Raw genomic sequence first — 25921 nt, forward strand, 5'->3', positions numbered from 1 at the left:
ATTTATGTCTCTGTTCTCCAGTCTTAACAATTTTGAGATAACTGAAGATGTGATTTGGCTCATCGTATTTAAGAAGAACAGGGTCAAAGTAGAAAATGAACCTCATATTATCTTCACTCCTGCAAATAAATTAGAGTGTATGTTTTTGTATAGCCTGCTGAATTCTTAAATTATATTTTTTTTTCATTTTGTTGGTTGCAATGAGTTCTTGATTAAATTAGTGCATGTGATGGGACAGTGGGTCATAATAAACCCATGACTACTGGTCATGTGATACAGAAAAAAATCCAGTACCCTATAGCCGCCATGGGCCTGATTGAACAGATTCATACAAATGTATCAAATACATTTCTTATACTGCACTTACACTGAACTTTTATTCTTGTATTTTATCAATTTCATATTTTTAACTGCTCTTTAACGTTTTATGTAAACCACTTTGAATTTTCTTGTTGCTGAAATGTGCTATACAAATAAAGCTGCCTTGCCTTACAGACCTCAAACTGTACACCAAATATAATAATTTACAGTTTTAAGTTTTCCCGTGTAGTGTGCCAGCAGGTCATCTATTTTGTGAACTTCCAGTTGGGCGAGATGAGATTTGTTGCCTGTCAGCAGTGGGACAGCTGCAACTCTGTTTAGTAGAAGGATCTGATTAGATACTGAGTCATGACACTGAGTATTTGATTATGCTCATGTTTAGCCTTTGTGGCACAACCTGTTCGACAAGTTTGCACGCCTGCAACAACAAAAAGGTGTCATCACATCACAACTGAAAAAAATAAGATGTTGAACATGTTTCAATAACCCTGACTAAAAACCCTGAAGCCCTGAATTTGGATCTACAGCGTAGCTACACTCAAATGTGCATTTGAGCATCAGGAATATCCAATTGTATGTATCAAGTCTTGCTTGCGTATTTCTTGATTTCCAGATTCACTCAGAAAGCCAAACAATCTAATCTGTAGAGCAGCATTCCTCCACAAAGGACCATACAATGGAGGTGCAGCCCCTCCCCCATGGCAGCCCAGCCAACTATTAAAAGGTGGAGAACAAAGCCACTCTTATTCCTTCAAGATATACTCTGTTAGAATGAGAACTGTGCCTTTCTACAAGGACCCAGATTTTCCTTTTTGGCTGCACAGTGTGTTGTGAGACAGTGGGCAAATTAAGGGATGGAACCAAGCGTACCTAAATGTCCTGGTTTACCAAGCCTTTCCATTGACCCAAACTAATGGAATTACATGAACAGCCTGTGTGTGAATGAGTTCAGCCTACACTGATGGGAATCATTGGAAACACAAGTATACAATCATGTAGGCTAGGCTTTGCTCATGCAGTGTCTCTAAAAATGGTGACCTCTAGTGAAAAGTAATTACCATTACAGTGCGTACACTGTGCACTTCTCGATCATTTTGGACATTTTACACTCTGCCAACTCTAGGTGGATATACATATTTAGACTTACAGTTTTTTATAAAATGACTTGAGATATCATTAACGATACACATATTCACCCTGAGTTTGTTTTTTTAAGACAGAAATTATGTTGTACCTGAATAATTTCATTTCATTGACATTTTGCAACTTGGAATTAAAATATTTGCATGTCACCTTTTTGGAAGCCCCATGAAGAGTTTTGTTTCTTTGCAGCTGTTACCATCATCATGTCTTGAACAAATATATGAGCAGTACCATGGCCGATTAACCTGTTAAGGGGCTTCAGGATTAAAGATTGTCGTTGAGCCCTGATAGAGCCCCTACTCATATTTCCGGTCCTTTGTGCATTGTGTAGGCCTAAGTACCTTGTCGCCTCCAAGTTCCAAATAGGTACAGTTCACACAGAAGACAACATATGGTTTAATTGCACACCCAAAAACACAAACCAGAGAAACCAACCAGTACTCCTGGGCTTGTATGAAGTGGCCCCAGGTCTGCTTTGTGTCAGTTTATGGTAATTTGATTGAGCAAAACTCAATTATGAACATGTGAACACACTATGAACTAAAATAACTAAGGTCCCGTCTACAAGACAGTGTGACAGGATTAGAGAATAATGCACACAACCTATTTAGTTGATATTTTACCTTGTATAGTATCAGTCACAAGGAAGTCTTCAATCCCTAAACTATATAATATGAGGTAAGTACTGTATAGTGTTAAATTAGTCCCACTTTGATTAAACATTAAATGCTGCTTGCATAGTAATACATTAGTTATAATAATCAGAGGGGGAAGAAGTATTCAGATACTTGAGTAAAAGTAGCACTTAGTTACATACCACTACTGATAATAATGCAATGATATAGTATTTATTTATTCATTCATTAATGTATCCATTAATTTCTGACAGGGGTCATTCGCATAGTGAGAACTTTTACTTTTCATACATATAATTAAACATGTAATATAACTATTTATTTATTTATATATATAAAAATAAATTATATATATATATATATATATATATATTTTGTTTTTTTTTAATTGTATTCATTCCAGCACCCTTTGAACTCTGCACCATTGCACTATTGTTTTACTGTCTAAAAATGTCATTGTGTTGAGGTTTATAGGCTATATAGATACTCTTTATTTATATCTGTACATAGTCAAATGTTTATGTTTACATTGCCCAGCTGTTATCCTTGTTTATAGACTATGTTATTTCTGTGTATGTACAATGAGCACAACATAAAACTGGAGTCAAATTCCTTGTATGTGTAACACATAGGCTACTTGGCCAATAAAAGATTTAATATCCATCTGTTCTTTGGTCAAAGGTGATTGTAGAACTTTTACTTGGGTTTACATTGTAGGCCTATCACTTCTTCTTTAATTCAAATTATTACATGTGATTCAAATTCAGATGTATTTGTATAATCACCATTTGATACAAAAGCAGTTCAGACTGGGGGAAAAAAACACAGCAGAAATGTGCAAATAAACAGCTATCCAAGCATATATCTGTATAGGCTACATACATAGCTACACATATTACATACACACAACCAAACAAACAGTAGCCGTAGCCTATTATCTAACTAGCTACACTCAGAGCCATAGAGATAGTATGTCTTTCTCTATCACTCTGGCTACACTTATACACAGACTCAAACATACTGAAATCATAACCACATTGTGACACATTTGTCCCAGCAGCGCCCCTGTCGACCCATAGACTGTAGTGTCGACCATCGACGCCTTCCCTGAACGTCAGTGATCACGTGTTGTCCACTATGATTCGCTGAAGTTGGAGAAAAGTTTGACAAGATCCTCAAGAGAGCTAGAGATTTGCTGAAGATCCAGAAAGGAGACATCGATACTAACGGTTTTTTATCTCCAAACACACGATGGAATCCGTCGCCCAGGTAACAGCGGAGGAAGCGTGAAAAACGGTTAATAGCGTATATAAAAAAATAAAGTATATGTACTTTTTTTGTTTTTTGGGCAAACACGCCTACTCGTGTGCGACTTCTGCGATATTACAGCGTCTTTTTCACATTGTATGTTTATTTCTCATCAGAAAGTGCTGTCTTCGGGATTCACTCTTAACTTGGGACCTCTGAAAGAACCGTTGGCTTTCATCCGTTTGCTAGAATGGGTACGTTTTTTCCAAATCTTTTTTACCATATGGCATATGGCGGGGTATTTTATACATGAGCTGTCGATTACTGGTAGCAAAAATACCTTACAAATTGATTTTGTTGTTTATCTTGTGACCCACTGCACGCCTGGTAAAGCTATGACAGATCATTCTTTGAGCTGTAACACCGTTTCAAATATGGTATGTAGCTAACGTTAGTTCAGGGGCGACTCGTTAGATCATCAAAATGTCTAGCTATAAACTAGCTACAAGCTATGTGGCACAAACTAATAGCTAATGTGTGTTAGCGTCAATAGCGCGACCCCCCTGTCTCGCATTGCCAGATCTCCACAGTGCTGTGTCAGCGATAGAGTAGCAATGTATGTTCATTTTAGTTTCTAGCTTGCATGTAAGTTAGATGGCACCAACATTTGGTCTAATCATAACTGGTCTGGCAACCCAAAGGCCAGTGTTTTGTTTCCAGATGTGTGTGCATGGTGACTTATGATGGGGGGGTCTGGGGGTCAACCCCCTGAACATTTTGAGCATTAAACACTTAATTTCCTGCATTCAGGTGAATTTATATGCACCTATTTCTACCTTTTTTTCTGAATCAATTTATGCTGGAAATATCTTTATGTAAAGGGAAACATAGATTACAATCCAAATATAAAAACATAATGGAATATTTAGCAGTAAGGCTCTGAGGCATTCTGTATTGCTTTATCTATTTATTCTCCTGTAGATCGACTTTTCTAATTATATCTGAGTCACCACACATGTAGCCAAGGCATAATTTACTCTTCCCTCTTTTGCATCTTTTGTTGGGGAACCTCCTTAAATGTGCATATGACAGTTATTCATCATTCATTTTAATGAATTAATAAACCCCTGGACTGTAATATTTCAGATGTGTTTGAGCAAGATTTCTGCTCATGTTCAAAACTTTGTGCACATTCAAAATATATCTCATCTGTGCTCTCTGAGATTTGGAGGAGTCCTGATATTTTGAGAAAAATAAAGTGATAATAGGCTATTACAAGAATAAAGTCACAATATTTCAGAAAATAATCTACCTGCACCATAGCCTGCTGCGCATTATGTGATTGCTCTGCTGATACCGTAGATCTCAGACCTCCTGACATACACAGAGCCCCGTTTGAGACACTGGTCTGTCTCTGAATGACACAAAGTTTAGAGGAAGTGGCTGTACGCAGCTCTATATTATATACTGTCTATGCATTGGAGGTGGAAAACCGAAACTACTGCAGAAATACACGGAGCACAAAAGGGACATATCTGCCGCAGCATGCCCACAGCATTTATCCATTATAAAACCTGAAGCTGCACAGACCATGGAAGGTGCGCTGCAGCAGCTCCGTGGTCTGTGCTGCTGCTCGTCTCTATTTTTACAGTGAGAGTGGACACTAAGCGATGCACAGGTCTGCTTCAGAGCTCCGTGTGTTTGAGTCTGACCCATAGACTGGAAACGTCACGTCACGGGAACTTCAAACTAAATCATTAGTTTCATTAGTTTGAAGTTTTCCCCCAATTAGGAAATGATCGACAATAATCATCAATTCAATCTAATAATCAGGTTGACAAGTAAACGTGTGGCTGACGGGGCGCCCTAGGATGATCATGTTTAATAAACATGTTTTATTTCGCTTGTCATTCTAATTCTATTATTAATGAGAAGTAGACCTAAGTGCGACACAGCACCCCCAACACATTTGACGCCCTAGGAAATCACCTAGTTCGCCTATAGCAATCGCCGGCCCTGGGTTAAGGTTAGGGGTAGGGTTAGGGTAGCACAGATGGTTTAGTAGGTTCATAATTAATTAAGGACATTGTATGGGGAATTTGTGACACTAAACTGTACGTATAGACATTAAGGGGGGATTTGTGACACTAAACTGCACGTATACCGTTATGGTTATATGTGCTTCCCCTTTCAGATAAAACGTCTCAGTATATTAGTCTTAGCTAACGTTACTGCTTTTAAAGTTAGGGATATGGTTCGCTGCCAACTCAGCAGTTATGGCAGCCGGTAATATAGACGATTTCCTGTCAAAAGTGTGTGTGACAGTTTAATCAGCACTGGTATGCCAACGTGTCTCCTCTTATTTTGTGTCTGTGGTATCAGGTGTTCTCCATATTTGCCTTTGCTACGACTGGAGGTTACAGCGGCACAACCAGCATCAATGTGCAGTGCCATGGGAGTCTCAGTCAAGAAATAAAGGCAGCCTTTAACTACCCATTCAGGTGTGTGTGTGTGTGTGTGTGTGTGTGTGTGTGTGTGTGTGTGTGTGTGTGTGTGTGTGTGTGTGTGTTCAAATTATGTGTTGTCATAATTAACAATGCATATGTGTTTACACAGGTTGATGCAGCATCCCTATAATGTTCCTGACTGCAAAATCAATCAAACCACTACCACTGAGTACTACCTGACTGGAGACCACACATCCTCGGCACAGTTTTTCGTCTGCATTGGCGTGTTGGCCTTTCTCTACACCACTGCCACACTCGTCCTGTACTTGGGCTACCAGCACTTGTATAGAGAAACTAGTCGTGGCCCCACCGTGGTATGTTTGTCTGGATTCTCCATATTTTGCAGTTATTTTGTTGAAATGCTTGTGCTTAGCCAGGTCCTCTCCATCTACAAATAGCTCAGAAATGGAGTGAGATGAAATTACATGGTGTGGACTTAAAAGAGCTTGTATTTGAAGCAGGAAAGTGTTGCATGTTTTCTTTGAGCTGTTGTGTCAGTAGAGCTACCGCTGATCTGAATGGATGAATGTAGTTTTATCTGTGCAGGCAATATTTGAATTTATATTGCTTTGTGTGTAAGATTTTGCATCTGGCGTCAGCCACTGGATTTTTAATAAGTCCAGTTCATCCTGGAATACAACTGGGGGTCAGAGAAAGTGCATTTAACAGAGTTGTGTAAATGAAAAAGAGGGAAGGGTGTGGTTCCCAAGCAACTAAGGAACATACTGCACTAGGTAGTGTCCGTCCAAGAATGCTGCTTGAATAATAATCACTGTGGTCGGTTTAATGGTTTTAAACTGGTTATTTTATCTCTAAGGACCTGTTGGTGACTGCTGCCTTGACCTTCATGTGGTTGGCATCATCCTCTGCTTGGGCTAAAGGCTTGTCTGATGTGAAGTGGGCCACCAAACCTTCAACACTTGTAGCTTTATCTGAGGTTTGCAAGGATGCCAGCAACAAGTGCACCTCAGGTGCTGTGCCTCACATGGGCCGACTAAATGCCTCTGTGGTAAGTTGTACGCAAATTAGTATTTTTCAGACGTGCTTAAACATAACAACGGCCTGGGATATTTGACTTATGTCTTATTCTTTGGCAGATTTTTGGTTTTCTTAACCTCATCCTGTGGGGCGGCAACTGCTGGTTCATTTACAAGGAAACCCCTTTCCACAAATCAGCCAACCCGCCTGCAGATGTGGAGGGGGGAGTCGGGCCATCGTAACTCACCAGCTTCCACATTTCAAAATGTAGTGTTATTGAATGAGTCAATTTGGTACTAATTGTTAGGAAAAAATAAAGTAGATTAGAAGGTATACATTTCCAAAACTTACTGTTCCTTTTTTTGCTAATTACTAATTTTACATTTAGGGCTGTATTATCTCAAATACATTCAGGAAAGGAACTTAAACTTGAGATGTTCATAGTCACATCATTACAGGAAATTGTAGCAGTCAAAAATATTATTCTCATAGATGCTCAGTTTGCTTTTTGCTTTCTTTTTTTTTTAACATATTTTTACCCAGGTATCCAAAACAAAGTGTCCCTTATCTCAAGTGGTACTGCAGATGTGGACTCTGCAGCCTTGTTGGCGATAAATCCGAATGAATCATCACTTTGTCAACCTCTTAACTGCCAACAGTATTTCTGTACCATGAATCATTTCTGCCATCAGCATTTTCTTAAAAAAAAAAAAAACTCAGGGCTGTTGAGTGTACAAAATACAGTATAGCTAATAAATTATTAAATATTTGAAGTGCATTTATTATTGACAAGTCTAAACAAACTAAAATGTCAGTCTAATCCTAAAACATATAGTAGGCATCACGTACAACATGTAGTTATGATGAATTCATGTTAAATAGTAGTTAATTGGAAAATTAATCCAGTTGCCATTATGAGATTATTTATAATGGGTGAAAGCAATTTTATTGCATCTTTTTTGTGTAACGTTGTGTCTTATCTCACTGTGGAAGGCTAAATTCAGTAGCTAGTTTAGCCTAACAGCTGAATATTATGTTGAATGTAGTGGATATATTCATTCAGAGCATGTTCGCTCTTTATGGATTTTAAATTTAAAACTAGGCAGATGCTATTTGCACCCAGGTGTCAGTAACCAACAATGCTAATTGCACCCAGTTTTGTTGTCTAAACCTAACCAATTAGTTTTGTTGCCTAAACCAAATTACGAAAATAAGTCAGTTATGCTTCTTTTTCACAACTTTTGCTCTTTATACTACTAGGAGGCAGGGGGTGAAGGGGCCAGGTGTAAATAGCCGCCACGTGAATATTCTTTCTCAAGTGCAAATAGACTATTACACTTATTAGGGAGAATTTGGGATCTTTCCCCTGGATGTTTATGTTTACATTTCTAAAAACAAAACAAAGGTCCTACAGTATTTCAAAGACGATGTACCATAAATTGTATAGCCTTAGCTAGTGGTTAGTAATAATTGATTGATCTCGTTAACCCGTTACTAATTAACTGTTTTTCTTGTTTTTGCCTGGCTTCTACCTCCACTTTGTTATAAGACAAGCTGTTTTTCTCTATTACTGCCATCATAATGATTCCCTATTTTGATATAGCCTTGCTTGATTCAAAGTTTCTAGTTTGATCCACCACTTTGTTGATGAAAGTGTCACATAGATGAAACTGCAGTTTCTGTTACAGTCCAGGAAGATACTGCATGGACATGAAATGCTGTGCATCATTAAAAGGAAGAAGTGGACTTGTTGTTATGTGTCTGATTTTAGGCCTGATTGTTTCACTGGTGGAAACACACACACACACACTGTACATCATGTTTTTATCAGACAGGTGAATAAGATCTAACGCCTCTAATGCACTGAGCATAACATTCACAAAGTGGACTGTGATCAGTCACGCCACATTTTGTGGTTTTCATGCTTTGAAGAGTTGAACTAGGTTTTGTTATTTTGTGCTGTTGAGGCTTTTAGCAAGGAAGGCCAGGTATCATGTGATACAGCTTGACACTCATCAGACATCATCATCAGCTGACACCAAAAACATTTACACACACAACCCTTCAAATGAACCTCCTGACCCTCCCCAGTCAAGTTATCAGATGTGAAAGCATCAGTGCCTGATCCATTACTGCTAATAGGCGTCAAGGTTTAACAGATGAAATTAGCAATTTCACAGCATCACCTCAAGCTTTGTGAAATTGCGCGCTTATATTTCAACATTTAATAGACTAATCGATTAATCAGGGAAAAAATATATGAAAAACAATCATTAATTGCAGCCCTCAAATTATATCTAAAATAATAAATCCATAATGCTTTTCAACTGAGAAAATAGCAGCAAGCAGGTATTCGTGTTAGTGCCCTTTGTGTTATAGCCCTATTTCTGATTGTGTGTACAATCTCTATCCACATTACATTACATTTTATAATCAGAAATGTCTTTAGTGGTTGTTGTGATGCATATATACCCTACAAATCCAACAAGGGAAATAGTTTAATTTCTATCTGCTGCATGAACAAAGAAAGATGTAACATCAATGAATGGCCACTGACGTATCTCACACTATTATAGTATATTATATTATAGTGTCTAGATTTTTTTCTGCTAGTTTTAAAACTTTGAGTTTATTAGATATTATTCTAGCTACATTTGCGGGGGACCTTCGCTGTTAATGTAACGACCAAGGGAATAGATATTTATAAATGTGTCCTTTATTTGTACACAACGACCACACACTTTCGCGGCCGCGAGCTTCGTGACGCGGATGTGATGCGCGTGAACTGACGGATCACCTAGTCAACGCGCAAGAGCAGCAATGGCCGCTTTGGATCGGCGAAATCCTAATCTCGACGATTTTGTCGGATTAAATTGGAGTAGTTGGGTAAATAGGGTGAATATTTTACCATCTGACGGTGAGTTGCTCTCCCTGCCCCGGACTTGTTCTTCATCATGTCACGGTGCCCATGTCCTGTGATTTATTTGTTGTTAACGTTACATACACATAGAGCGGCATAAAGGGCGACCCAAACAAAAGACCCGCTGGGTCCTAGTGCAGGGTGAGTTTGCTAGGAATGTTAACTGGCAAGTGGCAACAACAAACAAACTAATTAAATAATTGTTTCTTTGGTATTTTGTAATGTAGTAATAAAGCATTAGCTAGTAAATACAACGCGGACTTCTTACCTGTGGACAGGTAAATGCACCGTTAGCAGCTACGGTCACACCTAACGTTAACAACAACAACAACTCTAACGTTAATGTTACTTAAGTAGGATTTGTCCAGTTTGCTAACAGCAAAATGTACTAGTTAACAGATGCAAGTGGACCACATAACAAGGGAGTTGCTGGCAGTGAGTGTATATTAGGAGAGGTTTCAAGAAGCGAATTGTATCTGGATAATTTTTTAATTTGAGTAAAATCCTTTGAAACGCCCTCAAATCTGGGACACGGACTGATTTAAACGACCTGTTGCGGGTTTTACTCAGCAAAGCTAGATATCATTAAACTTGCTTCTTGTAAGATGCTCCAGGAATGTCCCATCCCAGTATGTCATGCTGACTTCTTTTTGCCTTTCGTGTAGCTGGTTCTAATATTGAAGACAGCAGCAGCAAGTATGGGAGCAACCGCTCTGAGACCATGACCCTCAGGAAAGAAGGTGACTCATGAAAACCAATTAGTGTATGTTGGGTTATCAGCATCACCTCAGGTTCGTGTATTTCACGATTACTCCATTTTGTTTTCTCCTCCACAGATATGCACACATTTGGCAAATGCCCAGCACACGATGAGATCTATCTGGTGGTGTGCAGCCACTGTGGCCAGGTGGTGAAGCCTCAAGCCTTTGAGAAACACTGTGAGAGGCGGCATGGTCCTCTCACTAAGATGTGTGGACAGTCTTCTACTTTGGCTCCACAGCAGAGACCTTGCCCTGCTCGCCCTCCTTCAAATCATTCCTCCTCTAGAGAGAGGCAGAAAGATGGCAGACGTCATGAAGCCAGCGCCTCAGCAGCATCCTTGGTACACCAGCACAGGCCTAGCAAGGCCCAGAAGGAGGCAGTGAGGTACTGTTGAAGATTGTTTAGTTCATAGCAATGCAGGAAAAGTGTATTATTCTGATTTAGGAGAATTTTTTATTTTAGGGATTGCGGCCAAGTTTGCATCCTTTTTTTTATTTTATTTTCTTTATTGTTGCTTTTTTAGTCTAACTAAAGCTGTGAGAAGACATATGTGGGTTTAGAGTTAACATTGAATGCAGTAACTCTATTTATTTATTTACAACTTCAATATGTCACTGACCCAGCTGGCAGAGCATCAAAGAATCCATGTACACAAAATATTACGTCTAACATACAAAATGCTTTGCAATATGATCCCAGTTAGAAACTTTTTATGTCACTTGGAACTTGGATGAACCTGAATTTGGTCACCTATTGTATCTAAATGTCAAGCCTGACATGCATTACATTACATTACATGTCATTTAGCTGACGCTTTTATCCAAAGCGACTTCCAATTAAGTGCTTTCAACCCTGAAGGTGCAAACTCCAGACAACAAGTAGCAAGTGCAAGTACATTAGCTTTAAATAAGCAAAACTACATCAGCCATATGAAAGTGCAGCTTCAAGACATATATATATATATATATATATATATATATATATATATATATATATATATATATATATATATATATTTTTTTTTTTTTTTTTTTTTTTTTTTAATGTTTATCCGATGCATAGGCTTTCAACCATCCTGATGTCAATAGGGAGCTCATTTCACTATTTGGAGCCAGGACAGCAAACAGTCAGGGTGCATAAATCTCTTAATTTTGAAGTTTACTTCTCTAACTACATCTGCAGTTTTCCTTCAGTGGAGAAGGTCCCTCAGGAGAATGCTCCCTTCCCACACCACTCCTCCTCCACGCCTCGCCCCAGGGTCCCTCCATGGCACTCAGGACCCCTGCCCCCTGGCCACTCTTCCTCCTCCACTTCACCGTCAGAGAGACCCTCAGTGCAGAAGCCCACAGCTGGGCAGTCCAGTGAGTCTCAAAGTCCTCTGCGGGGAACGAGAACCTACAGCCGAGTTTACAAAAACAGCAATAGTAAGTCTTCTGTTTGTACATCTGTTGTTTCTTCCCCTGCTGCTTTTCTAGCATGTCTCTTAACGGTCAATGACTATTCAACTTTAAGTGTATTAGCCGGGGTATGGTATGTTGTATGCAGCAGTTTTTTTTTTACATTATAGTATAATTAGATTGTATGCATAATAGTTGCCTATTATTTTGTTTTGGAAAAATGACCATATTGTGGTCTGTAATCTCTCCACCAGCATGGATCATGTTGACTGTACGTGTCCTGCTGATGCTCACTGACTACTGTGTTTGTTTACTTTCCTATAGAGAAAGAATGTGACCTGAACAAACAGTGCAGAGTTCTGGATCCAGAGGGAAAGAAGTTGTGCAGCCAGGAGCGTATATGCAATGTAAACTCTCAGTGCCTCATGGCCTTTTGTCCAATATTGTTACCAGTATCTTTATTGTTGTTCATTATTAACATAGATATGTGTCTTTTGTCGTAGAGGTTGCATTTGTTACTCGATACAAAAACGTAGAAGATTATTTTATGTAATTATCATTTGTTTGGGATGGGATGCAATGCCTCTTTTTTCTCTCCTGTGCTGTTCTCTCTACACAGACTGATTCCATCCACCAGCAGCAGAAAGCATCGGGAAGGACTAAGACCTTTGATCAGTTGGCAGAGGAGCAGAAAACAACCTCCGCAGGTCGAGATATAGAGCAGCTTCTTGTCAAATCAAAAGACAAAGAGCAACACCTGGAAGCCTTTAAAGAAAAAATAACTCAGAGCAGTAAAAACTGTCACATTCTCAGGTATGAAATATGATTTGTTTTTCATATTAAAAAAGTTAATTTGATTCACCAAAATACCTCTTGAGTAATCATTACAAATTGTTGCCAGAGATGAAGTTGTAATTCTCTAAATCGTGGGTTGAGATAAACAAGGGCACAATGACATGAAAGCTAAACAACATAATTACATACTTACTGTGTCGTGTAGTGATGCAAAGTAATGGCATGTTGTAGAACAGCAGATCTTCAAATGTCCGTCTGGTACTAACATCTAACCTGTGAGCATTGCTACCAATCTCTACATACACCTGTTTTTATTATGCATCATGAGTTGACACAATAGGTGAAAGTGGCAAACATGACCAGCATAGAAAATAAACAATTATTGTGTTGATCAGACAAAACATCGATCAGTTTGAAAAATACATGTTCTGAATGGTAATGTTGGAGATGGTACCATTTTGATGTTAATGTGCTTCTCTTTGTATTCTATTGCCTTCTAAGCAGGTCTGGGGAACCATCAGAAAGTGTTCCAGAGGAGGAAGGTGACAGCACTGTAGAAGTGCAGGCACAGCCTCAATATCCCTTCAACCCGAGTCTGCTGTCAGGTGAGGAGAGTGAAGACTATGAGCAGGAGGAAGCCACAGACCTGCCTGCCACACCATGGCACCCTAAACCACTCAGGGTGAGTGCAGGAGTAGTTTTGTATGTGATTGTTTAAGTGGAAGAAATGTAATTTTAAGTCGTCATGATGTATGGATTTGGAGAAAAGCACTGGGCTAATTAAGTTTTCTTTTCTCAATGAAAATAAAAAACAACAGGTGGGGCTCAGTGGATTTGACTATGAATTATTTTTAAACTCGCTGTTTACACCTCTTAATAGGACACATTAGTGCGTCTGTATTTATAAAACTGTTTCTGTTCTGTAGCTATGCACTTTTGGATGCCGCACATTGGGCTGCAGCATCTTCACCTTCGATCGCCGTTTACAACACCTGCGGTTTGCCCTCAGTGCCATGCTGGAGCACCATGTCAGCACACACTTGTGGAAGTGAGTATTACTACTGTAAACTATAGAAATATCTTTTATTTGAGCAGGTTTCAAAGGCTCCGGCTGACGCCCATAAACATCCGCACACAGCAATATAATAAAAAAAGGGAAAATACAGGCAGAGGGCAGAGTCTTTGCAATACAGACACTGCCACTTCTAGTGGGTCATAAGTGATGATTGAGAGGGGTCAGCCTTTGGATAATCTGTTTCATAACGACATTATGCTGCAGTTGATCCAACAGAACCGGGTTCAGGGTAAGTGAAAATATCTTGGATGTTCTGCTTTCTTTTCATTTACATAAAAAACAGGAATCCTAATCAGCTTTTTTCTTCTTCTTTTACTTACAGGAAAATGCCGCAAGTATCATCAGGTCTCAGGTCACGTCATGTAACACCTCCAACTGTAGGATCACCGGTCAGGACTGGGGCCAGACCCTCCAACTCCACTGACTCCCTCAGCCTTGAGTCTACCTCACTGGGACAACTGGAAACCAAAACCGGTCAGCACAACTCTCACAGTAACAAACTGCCTTCTTCCATTACATCTGCGAGACTTGGGCCTGGCCGACGGCGCAACGCTGTTGGGCAAGCCAGCAAGGCTCGACTGAGGGAGGAGGAGCTTATGCAAGATGCAAGCGCAGCACAGAAAGCTGCCAAGCTGTCACACAGCAGTGAGGACAAATCCTCCAAATATATCAGGGATCCTCCCCTCAATGAGAAGGGCCAGCCACACGTCCCCTCCTCTCAAGGACCAGTAAATGGTACCTGCTCATACGGCAAAAAGCCATGTCCTCCTCTCCACCGCCCCCCCCGCAGCAGAGGGAGGCCCCCAGGCATTCAGCAGAAGGTGGTAGGCTACGAACACAAGGGTCTTGCCCAAAAGCGCAAAGGCAGCAATGAGTCACCGCCCCTAGGCTCCTCACTATCCAGAACCCCCAAGTGTCAACGCTCGGGGACGCCCGTGCTTTGGGCTTGGAGAAAAGATCAGACTCCTGAAGAGTGAGTAGACTAGTTAGCAATGACATGTAATACTGTAGGTTGCATACCATCAATGTTTTGATGATGTGGATCAATCCCTTTAAGCCGAAAATGACATGAAAGGCACTGAACATGTTCTTGATCTGAACTGGATTGTATGTTTTAACAACATTGAATGCATTAGTAGGTGACAGTTGTTGTTTACCTCTTATCTTCACAGCCAATAAAGAGGACAGCCTTAAAAAGACCACCTGGAACCACTTAGCAAGTAATGTGTCACTCCTCACCCCCCTTTTTTGACAAATGTTATCCAAATAATGCAACGCCAAAATGCACAACTATTCCTGACAACTTTTCTCTTCTTTCTTCTCCACATAAGGAGGAAGCCTGACAATGATCCAGTCACGCATTTAATCACGCGTTGAGATATTCCTCCAGTTCTCCCTGCTCAGCTCGCATGCCAGATGTGGGGTTGTTTTCCAGCTGGGTATCTGTTGCTTTTTTCACAAGTAGCCTATCTTCCCTTAGCGACACAGCCCGGTTGGATGGTGCGTTCAACAACAGGCTCGGCAGTTTAACTCTTTGGCTGCTGGCGGAGGTTGGCGCATTATTGAACCACTCCCTCTAATCAGAACGTGTGTGTGTGTGTGTGTGTGTGTGTGTGTGTGTGTGTGTGTGTGCGCGCGCTGGTTTATGTCTTCACATTTTTATGCACAGACATCAGGAAAGATTATATTATATTATTTGTCTGCATGTTATCGTCTGTGTGTATTTTTGCAAAATGTCTATTTTTCTAAGTGACTAAATGTCTCAGTTTGTTAGCTGTGTAAGAATGTAAAAAATCTACTCATCATGCTGCTAAAGTGAAAAGTAATTCCATAAAAAAACAATAAAAAATTCTTGAATCCTTTTTTTGGTGAGTTTAGTTTACACATTAATTACTCAAACTATGAAAATTGGCCGATGCATTTGAAAGTTTTTGTTATTGTCCCGATTGCTGCTTCTAACACTGGTGCTATCCGGTATTTTGGAAAATTAGTTGAGTAGTTGAGCAGAAAGCATTGTTTTGTCCCCATTAAACCAGGTAGACACGATAAAGCTTAAAATTCTTATAAAAATTAAATAATACGTTTCAGTGTGTATGCAAGCATTACAACAGTCCCACGCATATACAGTTGTGTTCAGAATAATAGCAGTGTGTTTAAAAAAAAGTGAATAATGCTCAAAATCCTTAGAATAGCTTTTAATTCCATAATATCAATGCATTGGGAACACTGCACATTCAATTCCAAATCAAAACATGACCAAAATTGATCAAGTTTGTGTTATACCTTCACAGAAAGTGAAGAAAAAGGAATATTAGGCTGTTCAAAAAAATAGCAGTATTTGCATTTTTCTTTACAAACTCAAACATGTACTGTATAAACTGAAAAATATCTCAAGGGTTTGCTTTACTTTGAATCACTGCACTAATATTTAGTTTATTTTATTATTTCTGAGAACTGCTTCACATCTGTGTTGCATGGAGTCGACCAACTTCTGGCACCTGTAAACAGGTATTCAGCCCAGGACGATTGAACTACATTCCACAATTCCTCTGCATTACTGGGTTTTGCCTCAAAAACAGCATTTTTGATGTCACCCCACAAGTTTTCTATGGGATTGAGGTCTGGGGATTGGGCTGGCCACTCCATAACATCAGTCTTGTTCATCTGGAACCAAGACTTTGCTCGTTTACTGGTGTGTTTTGGGTCATTGTCTTGTTGAAAGACCCATTTCAAAGGCATTTCCTCTTCAGCATAAGGCAACATGACCTCTTCAAGTATTTTGATGTATTGAAACTGATCCATGATCCCTGGTATGCGATAAATAGGCCCAACACCACAGTATGAGAAACATCCCCATAACATGATTTTTGCACCACCATGCTTAACTGTCTTCACAGTGTACTGTGGCTTGAATTCAGTGCATGGGGGTCGTTGGACAAACTGTCTGCGCCCCCTAGACCCGAAAAGAACAATTTTGCTCTCATCAGTCCACAGAATGTTGCCTCATTTCTCCTTTGGCCAGTCAATGTGTCCTTTGGCAAATTTCAACCTATTCAGTACATGTCTTTTTTTCAGCAATGGGACTTTGCGGGGGCTTCTAGCTGATAGCTTTGCTTCCCATAGCCTTATTCTGATCGTAATAGTACTCACAGGTAACTTTAATCAGGCTTTGGATGCCATTTCAAGGCATTTTAAATCATTTTGGCTGAGCAGACTATAATTTTCAGTGTGAAATGCACTATAACCAGCATGCACAACATTTGCTTCCTTCCTTCCTTAAATATGGGCCATAATTGACACCTGTTTCTTCACAGAATCAATCACCTCACTAATTGAACACAGCACTGCTATTATTTTGAACGTGCCCCTTTCAATTACAGATTCAATTACACAGAATGAGCAGCATGCATGTCATGACTGTTGGGTCTGTTGGTTTTCTATGACTCTACAACACTTACTAGTAAATTATGTCATGTAGAAATATCACTTCTACCAAAAAAAATTTGATTTATGAGGTTAGTGATGTTGGACTAATATTATTTTATATAACACAACTGTATATTATATATACGTATAAAGAGGGGGGGTAAATGATCCAATCGGAAGACCCCGGAATTAGGTGCATTTGTGATACAATGTGGTACGATGTACCTCATTTTTAATTATGTGTGTATCAGTGATACAGTGTGCATTTTTTCACTTTTATAGTGCAAAGTTGTGTTGCACCTGTCATCCATACATGTATTTGTATGTATTTCAGTTATTCAAAAATTTTTATTTTTATTATTATTATTTTTATAAATAAATTTATAAAATAAAAATATGTGTTATGCTTAGGTTTGTAGTTTAGATTCATACATCAAAAGTAGTTTAATATGGACAATTTGAAAAACATTACCGAATTTTCTACTATTTGTACACTTGTATAAAACAGGCAAAATAATCTGTTTAAAGTTGTCAACTCTATTGATTAGCAATAGTTTAGATGTGGCCAGTAAATGTCAGTGTTTACATACAGTAGGTCACTACCTAACTTTACCACTAGATGGTGGTATGCCATCAATGTACTCAGAAAAAGCAGCATGATGAATAGCTTTTCCACCAAGTTATATAAGCACAGATTGTAAATATTGTTGTCGTGTGAAGGTAATAAAAAGCTTAAATCTGTGCATGATAAACAGTTATAACTCGCAGGTAGTTTATACGTGGCACGTGATCTGTGCAGATCGGACTTGCCGTACAGCTCTTTGATGAAATGTAGCTAAAATGTAGTCAGTTACTAATCAAGGAAATACATGGCGTTATATCTAAAGTATCCCCAAATCGTAACTATGTTTATTGTGTATGTAGCTCTAAACATTAGTCATAGAAATGTTGACACAATGTCACTGCTTTGTCCTTAAAATACTCCATGAGATATTAGCCACAAAGATTTAGAAGCAAATGAAAACAGGATCATGTCACAGGTGCTTTCTGGAAATAGTAAGAGACAACAATAAGAATGGAGTCCTCACAACTTGTAAATGTTCATCTTTTTATTAAGTCAAATGATCAGCAATTCTTTATCTTTAATGCCTACTAACCTGCAGTCAGAGAAGCTCTTAAGCGAACCATGCAAAGCCATTCCACTCTAGCTGCAAGACCTTTCTGATTTTATGGCAGTGACCAACCAGCTCATCTATGAAGCCGTGGTCAATGAACTCAGTGCTTTTAATGCTGTTAAAATCTCCATTATTGTTCTGTGGACACTGTTAAAGCAGCAAGCTTTTAGCCTGACCACCTCAGGGATGTTTCCGTAATTTCCACTACATAGATGAACGTAGATGGGTGTATTTCAGGCAGAGAACACTCCCTTCCTGAATCTGTGAGAACTGATCATTAAGATAACAGTTAATGTACAATTCATGCAAATGGCAACTGGCCTGTGAACTGCACAGATCTCAAACCAAAGTCTTATTGATGCTGCAAATGTCAAAACATTTGTGTATCGTATTACATTAAAACTGACATAGTCCTGAGATTTATTTACCCTCTGACTTCAAATCCATTCAAAACCCCATTGTGTATCAGGAATTCATTGGTGTGGATCTCTTAATTTCCCTACATTCCTGGCTTTTATAAAATATTCTTCGACATTTCTTGTAGACAGAAAAGTTCTTGCTTTAATTGTTGTAATGTTATCCATTTGAGAACTCACCTTTGACTCCATACATCACCTGAAATAGCCACCAATCTGATTAAGCACTGTGCTTTCTTGTTGAATTCCTTGTGGCTTTATGACACTGACTGAAAATAACTGGTGGCTACATACTTACTGCCCATTAGGATGTATCAAATATTTCAAAACTGGCACTCCTCCTGTGCAGTTTTTCATACATGCTCAATATATATTTTGTGTTTAACCATGTTGTTCAGCAGAGTCAAGTGTAAAATACATCATATGTCAATAAAAAAACTAAACCCCACCCCGCTTAAAAAATAAACATTTATGGTCAAGACTTGAATGTTGAAACAACTAACAGTAGCACAGTGGCAGACAAAATGCAAAATGATCAACAACATCAGATTATACAAGAATACAGTTAGTACACTGGTAGAACATAGCAGTACACAATTTATCAATACTGAACACAGAAAAGTGAGTCTTAATACATATGCATATACTGTATATATAGATATATATAGGAAGGCAGATTTGCTTTGGAGAGAACAAAGCCAATCTTCTCTATGTTAGGACCTTCGCAGTGCACTTAGTTTTTCTCTGTACAGAACTGCAACGTGTACAGTTTTTTGAGAGAAAACTTAGAGGAGAAGACCACGGCAGATTTATCTTGATTTACACTGGGGTAATGGGGGGCAAACACATGCTATTCCTTGATAGTTTGGCAGTTCAATGTGTGCTATAAAACAGCCGTAATATATGTGTATGATTTTAGTTTTTAGCCAGATTCTGTGATGTGGCATTTCGTAGCTTCTCATGCTGCCTTGAGTGGCCAGGGCTTGAAATCTGAGAGGTATTAGACTGATCCCATGATGAGAAAGCAGGGAACAGCACGTACAGTATATTTCAATTCTCAAGGGCAACATTTAGGGGCTGCATCCCTAAAAATGGGATAGATTCTTCGCCGATTGCAGCCAGTCAGCAGTAGTGCTAAATGTGGCTTTATTTGAATGCGTCTTGTGGTGTTTTTGCTATTTTTCCACCTGGTATTCCTATGCGTGAGAGAGTGGAATGATTCACACAGCACCTCTCTGATAAGTGTGACTTCCTTTTTCACCCACACACAGAATATGTTGCGTTGCACACTGCGTATATAACACTGTGAATATAACATAAATTTTGCGTAGAAACCTATTGCGTTTAGAAATGTATATATCTTCACATTTGAGAGCTATACTGATATTTAATTGTAAGATGTATGTGATTCTACATACCTATCTGTTCTAATATGTACTGTGGTGTTGAAGTGGAAAACTAAAAAGCATTCAGCAATAAATTTGAAAAATAATTCTTATTCTTCTTATATTATATTTTCCAATCATGGTGGGAGAGCAAATGTTCAATGAAAGCTCCAGGCGTTAAATATGCATACACTCATAAACAAATTAGAGACTACTTATTCATTGCTTGGTTGAATGATTGCTTTTAAGTCAGGGCAGCCTCGTAATGACAGAGGTAAAGCAAATACATCTGGGCTGAATTGAGGCTGTCATTGTACAGGGAGCCAAAGAGAATGGCTTTGTGTTGCTGTGACTCGTGATAACACACCTATCCCCTTCTGCTCAGAGAGACAAAGACATGGAGAACAGAGGGAAGCTGCATCCCATCAAAAGATGCAATTAGCATTTACGCAGGGCTAGCCTTTTTACATTATGACACAAACACTGCACAGTTTAATGAAATCACTCTTTCTTGTTAATGTCTGTTTTAAACCTTGTTAATGAAATATGCACAGCATCTGAGGTGTCTTGCACGGGAAATTCACAATAGATTAAATTGTAATTGTAATCCATAATATAATTGCATCTTCAGAATATCACAATGTGTTACATTAGGTTTCCTGTCAGTAGCTACAAACTATAAAACCAGCTCTCTACTGTCAAATAATGTGCAGCCTCATCAGCATTACTCATAGTCGTTTGGAAGAACCCTGTAGGTTATATTAGGTGGCACACTAATGTTTACCTGCTAATACAATGTACAGCTTTTACTACCACAGGGCAAACCAGTGCGACACTTGTTAAATTATTGTCTATCTGAGCAAAATGCAAAAATCATATACTTAAATCTACGACATAATTTATGACATATGAATACACCAAGGTTTATGTTTTATTTGAGCAATGCACATTAAAATATTTCGGGATTTTGTGTAAGGTGCCCAATTTACATACAGGAAAGAAAAAGAAACAAACTTGAGCTGGCAGCTTTTAGCTTGGTATTTAACTTCCTGCTAGTGTGACTGAGAGAAACAAATGCTAACTATCCTAACTTTGCCAATAGGATGAGTCAAACTCTGCAGTACCTCAGTCTATTAGTCCTTGTAAGGACGATGGTATCTGTCTATACAAAATTGAGACAATATGTTGATAACCAGTCAAGACAAAATACTTCCCTGCATCTAATGTGTATCTGCTGGAGGAGTTACATGTTTTTAATTGTGTAAGCCTTCTTTTGGGTCATACTGTGCAAGAACTAAGAGGCAACTATTTTGATATACAATTCATATATAAGCAATGTTCTGCCTCGAGCTTGTTAACTATTTTATATACCATACCTCTTTGTACATTGATCCCTATAGCTTTCTCCTGTATCGCTACACATATGACTCTGAATACAAAAAGAGATTGGTCTGATGACCTATATGAGTGTAACTAAGTATCAGCCATGAAGTAGGATGGAAATGACCTGCGATGGCCTCTTAATATAATGTTTGTGCTACTGCTTTCTCAATGACTAAACGTCTGATGAATACACATTTTTTTTATCCCACTTAAAAGATCAGTACAGATCAGCCTCGTATAATGTGGGTTTATGGCATGCTGTTTCTCTATAGTGTCCCAAGGTTAACAACAGATGAATTCATAGCCTTGTGATGGCGGCCGTCTCTGTCCCTGTGTTGATAGAGGATGGGTAAATGTATTTATGCTCTAATGTTGTAGGTAAGATGCAATCTATTCTAGTCCTTGTAATAAATATACTTATGAGTCAAATCTAATTTAAACCTGTGCATTGTATCATATGCTATTTCCCCACACTTTAGCAGTTTAATGGATCACATCCTGAGTGCTGATATCAACAATATATCATCTACGTTTTGCTCTCATAAGACTTTGAGTAGTTTCCACTGTTCATGTACACTGCCGTTCCTTCACAGTATGAATATTAAGTGCTACAGATTAAAATGCTGGAAAAGTCCTGCTTATTGTCCTTCTCGGCAACAAGACAGTTTGTTTTTGTACTCTCTTTGAGATCGTTATTTCCACTTGCCAGCAACTACAGATGAACATCCCTCCTCTGTTTCCTCCCAAAAGGTCACAATCACAGTTTGCATTAACTATAACAATGGCTCACGTACCATTTACATCCTGTCGTGTGGCATCCATCCTCTTTGCGGTCTCATCTCAGACCACCATGGGAGTGTCTGAAAAGACGGAGCTGATGGACTCTGCTACTGACTTCTTTCTCTTTCCCTTCATAAGAGAACCAGCCTCTGCATCCAGATCATCATCATCCTCATCCCCATTGGGGTTCAGCTTGCCGTTCTGGCCCTGCAATTCCTTGGAGTCTATAAACGCCACGTGCCTGTTCAGCTCGGCCTTGAGCGCTGGGTCATCGTGGGTCGGTGTCACGCTGAGCATGGACGAATGGATGCTGTCCTCACCCCGAGCCTTACCTTTATTGGGGCAGCAGAAGCAGCGACATGGTGTCAGGTAAAGATACATGAGCACCAGCACCACACTGGCCAGACAGCCCACCAAGGTGGTGTATGCTGTGTTTAGGGTCTCTCCGCCCCCATTCATGGTGAAGTTGTGAACCTTCAGCACCACATAGATCGTTTCATTGAAGCCCTCGCTCGTTGCAAAGCAAGTGTAGGTTCCGGAGTCATCATTTCTGATCGAACTAATCTGCAAACTCCCATCTGGCAAGACTTTGGCTGTCTGGTTGCTTCCAGGTGTCACCACCACATTCCCAGGCATCATCCAGGTCTTTAACATGTTCCTGTGTTTGGTGTCACAGCTAAGGATCAGCCTCTGCTCCAGAAAAGCCTCTTCATCTGCCTCCTTGAATGTGCTGCAGTTCATATGGTCAACGCTGAGATCAAAAACACCTACTTGGGTTTTTTGTGGGCCAGGCAGAATACACGTGTAGTCGCCTTTGAAGTCCACAGCGGAGTTGAGCTTTCGAATGTACCAATGGGCGAGGAGAGTGTAGAGATCACAGTGACACAGCAGAGGGTTATTGTGGAAGTAGAGGCCATTTTTAATCCATGCAGGCAGCACCTGGAGCTCATGGATGGGTAATATCTTGATCTTGTTGGAGGACACATCCAGGAGACTAAGCTTCTCCAGACGGGACTTTTCCTTGACCAGCTCCAATGGGAAACGGGAGATTTGGTTCTGGCTAAGGTAGAGCTTCTGAAGGTTGATCATGCCGATAAAGGCTGAACGGTCAATCTGGGAAATGTGGTTATTGTACAGCAAGAGGACCTCCAAGTTGACCAAGGGCTCAAAGATGAACTCGTCCAGCAGTCGCAAGTTGTTGGAGGACAGGTCTAAGTAGCGCAGGTGCTTCACATATAGGAACGCCTCTGAAGACAGGAATTGGAGACCATTATGGCTGAGGAGGAGGTTATGGAGCTTCAGGAGCTTGACTGGGGTCCATTCAGATCGCAGCCGCACTATCTCATTGTAGCTGAGATCCAGCACAGCAGTGTAGAGCGGTAGACCTGATGGGATGGTGGTCAGATTCATCTTGGAGCAGCTCACTATGTTTGAGGCGCAGATGCATGTCTTATGGCAGTTTAAGGTGGATGCTGCTGCCCCTGGAAGCCAGAGAAGAGCCATGCAGAGGGTGAGGGAAAGGACCCATTTCGGACGCTTACTCCAATGAGGTAATGTTTCCAACAGGCTGTCACCTGTTGTGGTGGAAGAATGCAACATGCTAGCAGTTGATCTAAATCCCAGAGAGGTTTACTACGATCCCATTCTCAGAAAACAGCATGGAAGAGCAGCTGGAGGATTCCAAGGCATTGCTGATTGAAGGCTACAAAAAGCAGAAACAAAGGCGATAAACAGATATTATTATTAGACAGATGTACATACTGTAATTCTCAATTATAATCCCTTGAGACAAATATAAATGCGTATTTTTCATCTATAGGTATCATTGTTCGAAATATACCTGCATGGTCTAAACAAAAAGTAACAAACAGCTGTTATTTATTAAAGTAGCATATTAAAGGTAATTGTATTCAATGAGAATAGGTGTTGGGTGTTAAAACTCTAGAAATCCATCATATCTTATGAGCGTATTCATTGTTTTGCATGTAAAAGCTTAATATGCAAATAAAGGAGCGTGCAGCCGACTCGAATGAATGCACAGCATGGGCTGACTGCAATATCTCCCTCTGAAATGCCAATACAGCCAAAAGGGAAAAAAATAAGTAAAGTATATGTATTGTGCATACTGTACAGTAGGCCTAGTTGAGTAAATGTGTTAGTTACTTCCCACCTCTGAGCGCATGCGGACATGCAAGTATAGCCACTGTCTCTAGCCTCCTCGCGCATAGAGGCTACGGTACAAACTTCCCCCTGCTGCGTTGCACAATGCGCGTCTTCCCTCAAAACAAATACACACGCACACACCCGGTACTCACACTAACCCATGTGCGTTCACAGTCCTGGAAGAAATGCATTGATTTTCTTCCTTTTCCCATTTCCCTCTCTCTCTCCCTCGCTCTCCTTATCTCTCTGAGACACAGAAGAAAAAGAAAAAAACAGGTGTAGTCTAAAACATAAAGAAGAAACAAATGAATAAAATACATAAAAATGGGAAATTATGCAACTATTTACGTTATGTCATATTCTGAAATGTCCTTATCCATTTGTGGAAGAGCTGTGCAAACGTTGCATTGCACCATTCTGCTCGAAAACAAACGAGCACAACATGGAAACGTGAGCCGAGAGATGGAGAAAGGGAAACCGAGAGAGACACCTACCTTCGACCTGGATACAGCGATGTTGGATTTCATTAAAACAGCTCCTCGTCTGTTTATAATGTTGCTCCAGACAAATAGTCCCCGTCTGAATGAGTGTCTGCTGCTGAGGACAACAACGGATGCAGGGAGGAGGGGAGAGCACTACAGATATCCTCGCCAAAATAATCTTGGTCCACGCGGCATACCCGGTGCAAAATTACGCAGAAAAGGTTACGTAAAGAGCAGACAACGCACGTCCTTTTATTTTAACTACTGACAATCACAGTTAAGCGACTCCGTATTAATCAGCTGCCTTTGCTTTCAACTGGACATATTGCTCTGTACACACACGAACGCACATCCGTCCTTTGCAGATAATTGGCGCATTTCGAGCAGGTCCGGCTCCTGTCGGGTCTCATCAGCAGCCATGGAGATAATTAAGAATGAGCAAGTCTGTAGCTGACAAGCTTCCCTGTGGCTCCTCGTAGGCCTGCTGCTGTCTCCGTGCAGTGCTGCTGCTGCTGCAGTGGTTGACGTGTTTTCGGCAGAGGTAAATGCGCTCAAACCCAGAAGGCGCTGCTTACCGAAAGTGGCCGCAAGATGCGCTGAGGAGACGCACTGCTGAAAACCCACCAAGAGCTGAAATGGAAAAGTCTAACCGGCCATGAAAATGTTATCCAATGTCCATTCTAATGGCCGTATGTAGGATAACAGGTCATCTGTATGGTAGTTTTACAACATCACCATCCATTTTAGTCTACTATGATCAACAAGGAGCAGAGGTCATTGATTGATAACAATGGTCAAGAATGACAGCAATTCTGCTGTGCTTTTCATGGTTATACTCCCAGGAAAAAAAAACATCAACACAATCTTTTTGGTGAACCTTTGACCTTTCCCCTTATTGTCATGCCCTGCTAACCTTCTCCTTTTGGTCTG

General features: G+C 39.9%; 3 protein-coding genes across 6 annotated transcripts; 2 read left to right on the forward strand and 1 right to left on the reverse strand.

Moving 5' to 3' along the window:
• Nucleotides 1–3105: 3105 nt before the first annotated feature.
• On the forward strand, nucleotides 3106–8578 carry sypl2b (synaptophysin-like 2b). Of its 2 annotated transcripts, XM_036008200.1 has the most exons (7): nucleotides 3106–3368; nucleotides 3524–3601; nucleotides 5730–5848; nucleotides 5964–6168; nucleotides 6672–6863; nucleotides 6952–7099; nucleotides 7376–8578. In XM_036008200.1, exons 1-6 carry the CDS (start codon nucleotides 3351–3353, stop codon nucleotides 7072–7074), a joined length of 735 nt encoding a protein of 244 aa, XP_035864093.1. In that variant the 5' UTR covers nucleotides 3106–3350; the 3' UTR covers nucleotides 7075–7099; nucleotides 7376–8578. The 2 variants fall into 2 exon arrangements, with proteins under 2 accessions (XP_035864093.1, XP_035864092.1); XM_036008199.1 differs by having other exon boundaries at nucleotides 6952–8578.
• Nucleotides 8579–9568: 990 nt separating this feature from the next.
• atxn7l2b (ataxin 7-like 2b) lies at nucleotides 9569–15643 on the forward strand. 2 transcript variants are annotated; one of them, XM_031286880.2, is made up of 11 exons: nucleotides 9569–9749; nucleotides 10418–10492; nucleotides 10589–10898; nucleotides 11697–11938; nucleotides 12236–12318; nucleotides 12531–12724; nucleotides 13211–13388; nucleotides 13633–13754; nucleotides 14104–14754; nucleotides 14954–15001; nucleotides 15113–15643. In XM_031286880.2, exons 1-10 carry the CDS (start codon nucleotides 9653–9655, stop codon nucleotides 14958–14960), a joined length of 1959 nt encoding a protein of 652 aa, XP_031142740.1. In that variant the 5' UTR covers nucleotides 9569–9652; the 3' UTR covers nucleotides 14961–15001; nucleotides 15113–15643. The 2 variants fall into 2 exon arrangements, with proteins under 2 accessions (XP_031142740.1, XP_031142739.1); XM_031286879.2 differs by having other exon boundaries at nucleotides 9570–9749; nucleotides 13208–13388.
• Nucleotides 15644–18301: 2658 nt separating this feature from the next.
• On the reverse strand, nucleotides 18302–25619 carry amigo1 (adhesion molecule with Ig-like domain 1). Of its 2 annotated transcripts, XM_031286607.2 has the most exons (3): nucleotides 25004–25619; nucleotides 24662–24755; nucleotides 18302–24048 (listed from the first exon to the last, which is right to left on the reverse strand). In XM_031286607.2, exon 3 carries the CDS (start codon nucleotides 23943–23945, stop codon nucleotides 22407–22409), a length of 1539 nt encoding a protein of 512 aa, XP_031142467.1. In that variant the 5' UTR covers nucleotides 23946–24048; nucleotides 24662–24755; nucleotides 25004–25619; the 3' UTR covers nucleotides 18302–22406. The 2 variants fall into 2 exon arrangements, with proteins under 2 accessions (XP_031142467.1, XP_031142466.1); XM_031286606.2 differs by lacking the exon at nucleotides 24662–24755 and having other exon boundaries at nucleotides 25004–25616.
• Nucleotides 25620–25921: the final 302 nt, after the last annotated feature.

The sequence above is a fragment of the Sander lucioperca genome, chromosome 12 (genome assembly GCF_008315115.2).
Source record: "Sander lucioperca isolate FBNREF2018 chromosome 12, SLUC_FBN_1.2, whole genome shotgun sequence".
NCBI classification, from domain to species: domain Eukaryota; kingdom Metazoa; phylum Chordata; class Actinopteri; order Perciformes; family Percidae; genus Sander; species Sander lucioperca.

Bases quoted from the DNA above. Each gene is read 5' to 3' on its own strand.
- amigo1 (XM_031286607.2), bottom strand. From the start codon at position 23,945: ATGTTGCATTCTTCCACCACAACAGGTGACAGCCTGTTGGAAACATTA.
- atxn7l2b (XM_031286879.2), top strand. From the start codon at position 9,653: ATGGCCGCTTTGGATCGGCGAAATCCTAATCTCGACGATTTTGTCGGA. The intron at 10,493-10,588 runs GTGACTCATGAA...TCTCCTCCACAG, and splicing joins CATGACCCTCAGGAAAGAAG to ATATGCACACATTTGGCAAA. The intron at 13,389-13,632 runs GTGAGTGCAGGA...TCTGTTCTGTAG, and splicing joins GGCACCCTAAACCACTCAGG to CTATGCACTTTTGGATGCCG.
- sypl2b (XM_036008199.1), top strand. The intron at 6,169-6,671 runs GTATGTTTGTCT...TTTATCTCTAAG, and splicing joins CTAGTCGTGGCCCCACCGTG to GACCTGTTGGTGACTGCTGC. The intron at 6,864-6,951 runs GTAAGTTGTACG...ATTCTTTGGCAG, and splicing joins GCCGACTAAATGCCTCTGTG to ATTTTTGGTTTTCTTAACCT.